This window comes from Chanos chanos, chromosome 7 (genome assembly GCF_902362185.1).
Source record: "Chanos chanos chromosome 7, fChaCha1.1, whole genome shotgun sequence".
Lineage (NCBI taxonomy): Eukaryota > Metazoa > Chordata > Actinopteri > Gonorynchiformes > Chanidae > Chanos > Chanos chanos.
In genome coordinates, this window is record NC_044501.1 from 4,827,112 (window position 1) to 4,836,658 (window position 9,547).

Below are 9,547 nucleotides of genomic sequence, written 5' to 3' on the forward strand. Positions count from 1 at the left end.
CATATTTACTCATTAGCATACTGTTACAGAAGAGGAGATGAGTCCTGAATTAACTCTTTCATCAGTGTAACAGATTTGGGGTGACATATTTACTCATTAGCATACTGTTACAGAAGAGGGGATGAGTCCTGTATTAACTCATTCATCAGTGTAACAGCTTTGAGGTGACACGCTGTATTAACTCATTAGCATAATGTTACAGAAGAGGGGATGGGTCCTGAATTAACTCATTCATCAGTGTAACAGTTTTGATGTGACAGACTGTATTTACTCATTAGCATACTGTTACAGAAGAGGGTGTGGGAGAGACTCCCAGGTTTGGGCCAGATATGACCGAGTCCCTCTCCACACTGAATGCTGTACTTCTTATGCTGAGTTTAAAATGAATTCCAAGTTTTCAAAAAGCAGTCAAAGTCTTCAGGAGTCCGATGCAGTGTAAGTTTATTGCATTCAGCAGTGAGCAAAATACAACAAACTGAGTCAAGTCCCAGGGAGTGACTGAATCTAATACAGAAAATCATGCACTTTTATCTAAAATTTTACCTGCATGCTAAACCTAAGTATCCAATAAGTGCATAACACGGTTGTATGGTAACACCCCTTACATCATCTGTGTTTTGCATGGTCCAACCCATTCGCTTCCAGAAATTTCCCCAGATTTCCCCAGAATTCATTATTCCATACACCACTATTTCCGAAGTGTCCTTGTTTGGTTAAATAAAAAAATAATATTCAACCGTGTCCTCATCTTACCTCGGATACTCAACCATGTCCCCAATCTCACCTCAGACACTTTACCCTTAATGCAGGTGTTAGCTGTCAAGCGTTGGGCTAGTCCATGCAAGGCGGATGCTGAAGCAACTACATACTGAGCATTACTTATGCTTCCCTGTCACTATAACCTAGATTTTACCCTGTTCATGTTGACTTCATGTTTTGCTGACCTTGCATTTTCCCTTTTTCGTATACTGAGGGCCTCTTCTGTTGACTTCAACATTCAGAGGCCTTCTTCCATTTTAGAGGCCTTCTTCCATTTCTCCAACAAGGGGGTGAGTCCTGTATGAACTCATTCATCGGTGTAACAGCTTTGAGGTGACATACTGCATTTACTCATTAGCATACTGTTACAGAAGAGGGGATGAGTCCTGTATGAACTCATTCATCAGTGTAACGGTCTTGAGGTGACATACTGTATTTACTCATTAGCATACTGTTACAGAAGAGGGGATGAGTCCAGAATCAAACAGTGCCTCTCTACAGCCCTTCTACCACAACAGCGACATCAGACAAATTACAAAACAGTTGTAGGAAGAATGGTCAATTATACTGAAAGTGACTGATAAAAGCCTGACTAAAAGACGGTTAATTAAAAGCCATGCACAAATAAAACACACGGCACATAAGTTCTTTAACTCTTCTTTTTTTTTGAGCAAATCAGTAGTAATGATTTTAATGCAGACAGTGGTTTCTAAACAGTCATTGTATTACTTTGCTTATGTAGTAAGTACATTAGAATAGCTGAAAGATAAGGCAAAAAATTAAGAACAAACTTGAGTAGTTATTAGCTCATTTCCCACAGTATCCCAACATATGTGTGATGAACACATTACGTTAGACAGCCAGGTTTTTGGAGATAGCTCACAAGGTCCATCATGCCAATATATCTCCGTCTGTGTGTGGGATTCTCCTGACTCTCCCTTTGTGTGGGCCAATGTTCCAGCCATGTTTCCTCCCCAAATCCATACTGGTACCTGATAACACAGATGCAAAGCAGTGAGAGTGAACACTGGGCCCTTAAACAAACATACAGTCATGTACATGCTTATCGGAGGCTTATTTCAGGATTTGTTTCACTTCAAAGCAACTTGAACGTCTTTGACTCAGATGAGAAATTGTTTTTAATTTCGGCCCGCACCACGCCGGAACTAGACGTCATCGTATGCGCTTGGCAGGGCTTTGTACAATTCTATCTATTTATTCTGATGCATAAATCATCTTTTCACACTTGGCAAAACAGGGAGCTTTAGTCTGTGCTTTAACCAAAACACCATTATTTGTCAGTAAACGCAGTCTGTCATCAGTCACTCTGCACACTTAAGGAACTTGATGTTCATCTCAAACTAATGGCTAAAGTCAAACAGAAACTCAGGCAGGCAGACAGGCTATTAGAACCATAACATCTGTTTCTTTCTTTCTTTCTTTTTTTGCATTTTCACCCTTTTTTTCACAGAGTTTAGTTGTCTCTAATTCCCATCCATCAGCTGCTGCATCAACACTGCCTTCCTATGTTGATTTGATGTTCTCAGTGACAATCACTCTGACCCACCCGTTTCACACGGATCCAGTCTTTAATCATCAGGAGAAAATCGTCTGTTTAAGTCCTATTACTGTGTTTAAACAGAAGATTTTAAGTCTTTATTGTATTTTAAAATCTTATGTTTAAGTCCTATTACTGTGCTTAAAATCTTATGGTTATGTTCTAATATTGTGTTTAAATTCTTCTGTTTAAGTCTTTATTGTGTTTAAAATCTTATGGTTATGTTCTAATATTGTGTTTAAAATCTTATGTTCTATTATTGGGATGAGGAAAGACCCAGGAAGTAGCTTAAGGTCTGCAAATATGTAGCAGCAAATGTGAGGTCATATGGTCAGATATCACTATTTCTGTGCAGCAATGTCTCAGTAATGGAAGTGTTGTGAGTGTTCTTTTTATTTTCTGAGTCTCAGTGTTTTGAATATGTCTTTGTTGCAGCCAGATCATCTCCCCTCACTTCACATGGACACCAGAGCATGAGGAACGAGACGCTTCCCTGAGGCGGCTCTCACCTTCCGTGCAGCTTCTCCAGGTCAGAGAACTTTCCCATGATCAGGTAAGATTGTCCTTTCGCTAGATTCAGGCTGTCTCTACAGGATGGATGGGCTGTGTACACACGCGTCTGTCCCTCCACCACAATGTCCGTCCCTGACAGACAGGCAATGCGGACAGACAAACCATAACCCATAAAACGTTACAAATGTACAGCGCATTTTGACGAAATAGTTCATACGCAGAATTTGTGGGACTTTATTTAATTGAGACTTACTTTGTGATCATATATTAAGATCATATTTTAATGGATACATGGGTAGATTTTTAATGGAAAAATTTCCAGAAGGTTCTAGTAAATGTTTCCCCTATATTGCCCATGGAGAATCCCGACACCACACCGGTCTCTCTGCCCTAACAAACCCATTCAGTTGAAAAACTCCTTCAGTATCAAATCTGTTGATTAGCTGAAGCATGTGAGTTAGAACAGAGAGAGTTAAACCGTTTTAAAACCATGGGTCACCAGGGACGGTGAGAAACTGGAAACACCGCAAATTGGAACAGTAAAATTAATGTACATGAGTGTCCTCTGCAAATGGTAATCATAAAGCATTTTTGTTTTTGTTTGTTTTGTTTTTTTTTAACATGCATACATACCCTCTTTTAGTACGGTGTCTATAGTGAAATTGTAGCTGTCACCTAAACGAGACAACTCCTTCTCATCAAAAGTAGCCTTGAAAACTGCAAATAAAAAAAAAAAAAGATAAGATAAGATAAGATGAGACTTTACTGATCCTCAGGAGGGGGAATTTGGGTGTTAACAGCAGCAGAAAGACAGGCAAAGACGTATGGATAAAAATACAATACAATGCAAATACAATAGTAGTAATCGACAGAAAAACAACAGATGAGCAAACAACTGTGTAGTACAAAAAGATATGATAATGAACAGTAAACAAATGGCGATTTACTCCACGCTCCCTATTCACTGTACCTTACCAGGCTGCCTATTCACTGTACCTTACCAGGCTGCCTATTCACTTCACCCTGTGTGTGTAACCATTTCTGCTGCTTTGATGGGCCATGTCAAAGATCTACAGCTCCCCCACCCTGATCTTCATTGCCGTTTAAATCAGTTATGTTTTTTTTTAATTCTTACCACTGGGTGTCTCTGGATTTATGTGTTCGACCTCACTTAGTTTATCTATGGCCTTAATGGCAAGTCCCTATAATCTTCTCTATCCGGTCACTACCCCCTCCTCCCCCTCCCCCTCCCCCGACTCTTCCTTTCTCACCATAATCAGTCCGATCACAGGCAGAATCACGCCGTTGTTTCTCATCGGGCACTGGGTTTACCTTCGGTTTGGTGCAGTCACCTGTGGAAACACAATTCAGGTTTGGAGTCAGGTCATTGGATGAAATAAAAAAATAAATGAATAAAGAAATAAGTAAATAAAAGCAGGACAAGGTGAACGAGATACTCGTAAAGCAATCATGGAATATGGAAAGGTGACAAAACAAATCTGGTAGAAAGTTATGATTTAAAAAGGAAAGCTATCTCCTGTGATCACATTGTTAAAAGTTGTTGGCGCCAAGCATTGGTTAGTGCTGGTGAACCATGCATAAATGTATGATTTTGTAATTTTGTACAAGTGCTATAATTACTCATACCAATGTAGCACCCTAAATTACTATAGAAGCATAGAAAGCATTTCCTGGTGTATTTTACTGTCCCTGCCACTTGCCACATCTCTCTGTACCTTGAGCACATCTGCAAAGGTCCCCGAAGCAGATCTGTCTCAGGGTTTCCCCATCCTCCTCAGTGCTGTAATACTTCACACAGCGATTCTCTGTTGGCAAAAAGAAAAAAAAAACTGATAGTGTGACTGTGTTTGTGTGCACATATGTTTAATATATATGTGTGTGTGTGTGTGTGTGTGTGTGTGTGTGTGTTTGTGCTTTGTGTGCGTGTATGCACCCGTGCATGTGTATAGGCATGACCGTGGGTGTGTGTGAATGTGCTTGTGTGTTGGGTGTGAGTGCGTGGATGTGTGTGTGTGCGTGTGTGTGTGTGTTTTGTGTGCTTGTATGCTTCCTTGCATGTGTATGGGCATGACTGTGTGTGTGTGTGTGTGTGTGTGTGTGTGTGTGTGTGTGTGTGTGTGTATGCAATGTGCTCTTGTGTTGGGTGTGAGTGCATGGATGTGTGTGTGCGTGTGTGCTCTTGTGTTGGGAGTGTGTGTGTGTGTGTGTGTGTGTGTGTGTGTGTGTGTGTGTGTGTGTGTGTGTGTGTGTGTAAGTCACCTGGAGTGTAGTACTCATACACAGTGACTCCAGCAGGTTGAGGCATCCCCACATTCATCATACTGTGCATCCTGAATGCAATCTTTTCATAATTTCGATTGGAAATCTTTTAAGGTTAGAGAGACAGAAAGAGCAAGAACGAGAGACAGATACACAGACAGACAGATTGATTACAGGATCAGTTGTGGTAGAGTCATTTGGAAGTGAATAAAAGTGAATAATATTTGTATGATGTGATGTGGTTAAGGATTGCTACCTTATCCAGGTAGATAATAAGAGAGCCTCGGTCCGACAGCAGTTTGTCCATCTCATATTTCTTAATGTATCTGTCTTTACCTGATATCAACTTGAAACACAGAGGCAAAATAATAATAGTGAGTTTGAATACTAATAATAATGTTAAAAAAAAAAAATGAGTGGGAAATTTTTTTTTAAATATTAACTTTCTCTTCAACGTTCTCATTATCTACCTTCTGATCGAACAAAACAAATACACCACAAATACTCCATACACTTCAAAGTTACAGTCATAACAAACTTACATCACATTAGCATGTTTTCATTACCCTGATGGTAGCATTTGTACTCATTTTAGCATTTTAATCAGTATAATATTGAATATACATATATGCATATACCCTTGCTTATAAAATGTGTTTTTCCTCTGACACAAAAAACAACAACAAAAACTGCCCTGCTAACAATAAGAAACTAACTGTCTACCAATCTCTAATCTGTCAGAGACACTGGATTGCTGTAGTGGTCTAAAATACTAAAAGAACCATAAGTCAGAGTACTGAATCTGGCAGCATGCTGTAGCAGATAAGTGTCAGTCTTAACTCTGTTAAATTTATTCTTTGCTTTTTACAACCTAGAAGATAAAACATCATCAAACACTACAATGGATAATGCCTTAAACATTTTAGGCAGATGCAAACAAGAATGATGAAAGAAAGTTGAAAAAAAAAAAACACCTGGCAGATGTGCGTGCGTGTGTGTGTGTGTGTGTGTCTGTTTCTGTGTGTGTATGTATGTGGTTGTGTGTGTACACACACAGTTCTCCTCTGGGCAGCCCCTTTTTCTACATCTGGCATTACTGATGATAATTTCATTTTACCTTGTCAAGATCTGTCTGATCCACAACAAATCCTGTTGGGATGGTGATATCCAGAATAGACATTGCAGCTGTTCTGTTTGTAGGCAGGAACCTGGAAGGGGATTAAACAGTCACTGTTAAACAGTCTTTAAGTCTGTATGACGTTAAATCTGGTTCTTTCAGACACAGCCACGAGGGCTGTCTAGTCTTGCTCAAAGACATGATAGCAGAGAATTGTTATGCTATGCTCGTTTCCAACACCGTCACACTAATAACAGCCCCCATGTTCGTGAGATTTTGGTATAGAGGTATAGATCAGTCAAGTGAACAACCTGTTTTACATACTTGGTTTCAGTGGTCAGCTTATAACTTTCCTGGGCTCCTTGGTAGGAAACTGAGAAAAAAATATATAACAATTAGACTAAGTATCAGGCAAAATTACTGCAGTGGTTGATATTTGTAAAACAGTGTTTCATAAAACTAAAAGCGTTTTGTTTATGAAAATTAAACAAATCGATGCATGGAGGAAATTTCCTGCCTTCAGGCTCCTTATCCAATGTCACTTTGAGGTCAAAGTTCTTGCAGTCAGATTTTTTCTTGTCAGGTTTGGCATAATACAAGGTCAAAATCTGAAAACAAAGGAAAAAAAATCAGGACGCTCTGTCTGTGTAGTTTATTTTTATTCTTTTTTTTATACCTCCTTTCACTTCTACCTTTTTAACAAGTCGGTTTTTTTTTTAATTAGACCAAATGTCGTAAATGAAATTACATAGTTGTTAGTTGATCGTTAATCGCATAATTCAGTTTGATCACGGTCATGCATCTAGCTTTGCTCATTTGTTTTCATTTAGCTATATCTCATTCTATCCTTTGGAAATGGCTTTGTCTGATCTGCAAGACAGTGGTGGAAACCTTGTTTACTCAAGTTGAACAGCCGCTCTCATTCCGAACAATGGGGCATGCCGGCATTTATGTCTACCCCTTACCGGAGGCACTGAGGCGCAGACGCCAGCGGTGCAAAGCTGGCGCTAAGCTCAAGGCTAAGCTAATGGCAAAACAGTGGAATTTCAAGCTCTCTATTCCATCGGTAGTGATGGGGAACGCGAAATCGCCGGCCAACAAGACCGATGAGCTTTACTGCCAGTTGGCAGGGCACAATCCACAGATCACCAAAATCAAACTCTGGTTTTATTCAGGAATTTTCTGATCCTTTAACTTGTATTATGCCTCGCTTTGACAGAGACCTGATTTAAGGTGATTTTAACATACATGTTCGCTGCCTCTCTGGTTCCTCTTTTACTATGGATTTTATAGACATCGTGCATTCCCTTAATGTTCTTCGTTCAGTGGAGGGTCCCACACATTGAAGGGGTCACTCCCGGGACATTGTTCTGTCCTCTGGTTTTACTTCTGACAGTGTTGATCTCTGCGAGTCTAGCTCGTGTGTGTCTGACCACAAAGCCATTATTTTTAAACCCCTCTTTCCAGCTCCTGCTTCCGCAATCTCTACTTCTGTTTCCTTTCGTGTCCTCAACACAAACTCTGCTGACAGATTTCCATAAGGCCTTCACCACTGCATCTGCACATTGCAACAACCAAAAGAATCAAATTTGCCTACAGAAGAATTACTAGACAAAATCTACAAAATACATGTAAAGACGTACTTGACCCCCATAGCACCTAAAAAAATCTCAAATCAAGTCAAATCAACTCGCAGCATGCCTTTACTAAATAATAATACCAGAGAAATGCAGAGAAAATGCAAGCAAGCTGAACAGAAATGGAAAAAAGGACAGACTAGTGGTATCATATTAAATTATGAAAGATCAAATACATGCCTATCAGAAATCACCAAAAGAAGCAAATGGTCCTCCTATTTCTCCAACATCATTACAACAAATAACCCTAAGATTCTTTACCAAACCATTGAATTCATAATTAACCCTCCTAGCCAGCAAACTGGAGCCACCGCCACGATCTGTGAGCAATTTTTGTCCTTCTTTACAAACAAAGTCAGTGAAATAAAACTACAGATTGGTCATGTGACCAGGGACCCTATTCCACCTCCACACTACAACCCCTGTGCCTTGCTCAGTTACTCTGAGGCCCTGTCTCTATGCACTTTGAAAGACACAATGGCCAAGTTAAAGCCTTCATCAAGTCTTTCAGATCTGATGCCTGCCAGGTGTCTAAATGAGGTTTTTAACACACACAAACACACACACACACTCACACACACTCACACACACACACACACACACATATATATATATATATGTATGTATGTGTGTGTGTGTGTGTGTGTGTGTGTGTGTGTGTGTATGTATGTATATATGTGTGAGTGTGTATAAAAACATTTTGTAACGTTACTGATAGTTTATTAACAATGTCTATACAAAAGCTGTTTTTGTAAGTTAGCCAAAGAAAAAAGTCCAGGTTAAATTATCCTAAAAGTCAGAACGGTTTGAGCCTTGACAGGAGATGAAGGAGGTGAGACCTTGACTTTCTGTTCTCTTTAGCACTTTAACTATTTGAAGACTTAAACCAGCCTTGAAGAGTGAGACAAGGATGAAAAATGCTGGAGGTGGTTACATCATTAAGAATGTTAACCAGTCTCCTCAGAGAAAGAAGGAAGTTATAGAGGAATAAAGGCTTCAAAGTTGCAAGTGCGTTGTCATGTGTCGGTAGCAGGTGGCAAGCTGGTCTTTTATTTCAGTCACACTGCTCTTGTCGCAAGTGTTCTGAAAGGCTAATAAGACCAACAAGCTCTGCTCCAACACACACCCACGCAGCACTGCCACACCCAATAAAACTCCATCCGTGGTATGTTTGAATGGCTCCATCCAAAGCCCACAGGGTGACAGCTCATTAATAATCAAAGACATGTTGGCCTTGCAGCAGTCCCCAAAGTGCAGTACACATTGATTTTGCCACGATGGTTCGTGACTGGGTCTAGAACAACCAATAAACGCTTCTCAAACATTTTCATAGTGTGACGAAACTGCGGCAGCGCGTGTCATAGATAACTGGTTTACTGGATGGTTTAACTAACTAGCATTAAATACTGAAATGTTAGTTTGTTTGTTTGTTTGTTTGTTTATTTTAACTTTCTCCACGCAAACTCTAGAAAGTGAAGTGATTTGAGATGTCTATATAGTCCTCATCATTTGTACAGCCTTTATCATGTGACAAAGGGAGACCAGGGCAGTACTCACTGAAACGGTGGCTTCACCAGTCCCTGAAGCCTTCACGGTTAGGCGGTCCCTGGGCTGGAGCTGCGGAAAGCAAGATCATATAACCATTATAATCCATGTGTTGGTTGTGTGTGTGTGTGTGTGTGT

The 9,547-nt window shown here is 40.0% G+C and overlaps 1 protein-coding gene across 1 annotated transcript in view; it reads right to left on the reverse strand.

The window, feature by feature from the left end:
- Nucleotides 1-1,404: 1,404 nt before the first annotated feature.
- LOC115816565 (complement C3) overlaps nucleotides 1,405-9,547 on the reverse strand; it is a 27,330-nt gene continuing 19,187 nt past the window's right edge. The window contains exons 31-41 of the mRNA XM_030779541.1: nucleotides 9,422-9,481; nucleotides 6,745-6,835; nucleotides 6,552-6,600; nucleotides 6,228-6,318; nucleotides 5,367-5,456; nucleotides 5,111-5,216; nucleotides 4,567-4,656; nucleotides 4,102-4,182; nucleotides 3,464-3,547; nucleotides 2,827-2,962; nucleotides 1,405-1,751 (exon numbers count right to left, since the gene is read on the reverse strand). Of these exons, the coding sequence (XP_030635401.1) occupies nucleotides 1,607-1,751; nucleotides 2,827-2,962; nucleotides 3,464-3,547; nucleotides 4,102-4,182; nucleotides 4,567-4,656; nucleotides 5,111-5,216; nucleotides 5,367-5,456; nucleotides 6,228-6,318; nucleotides 6,552-6,600; nucleotides 6,745-6,835; nucleotides 9,422-9,481 (1,023 nt within the window). The 3' untranslated portion in view covers nucleotides 1,405-1,606. The remainder of the gene's footprint in view (nucleotides 1,752-2,826; nucleotides 2,963-3,463; nucleotides 3,548-4,101; nucleotides 4,183-4,566; nucleotides 4,657-5,110; nucleotides 5,217-5,366; nucleotides 5,457-6,227; nucleotides 6,319-6,551; nucleotides 6,601-6,744; nucleotides 6,836-9,421; nucleotides 9,482-9,547) is intronic.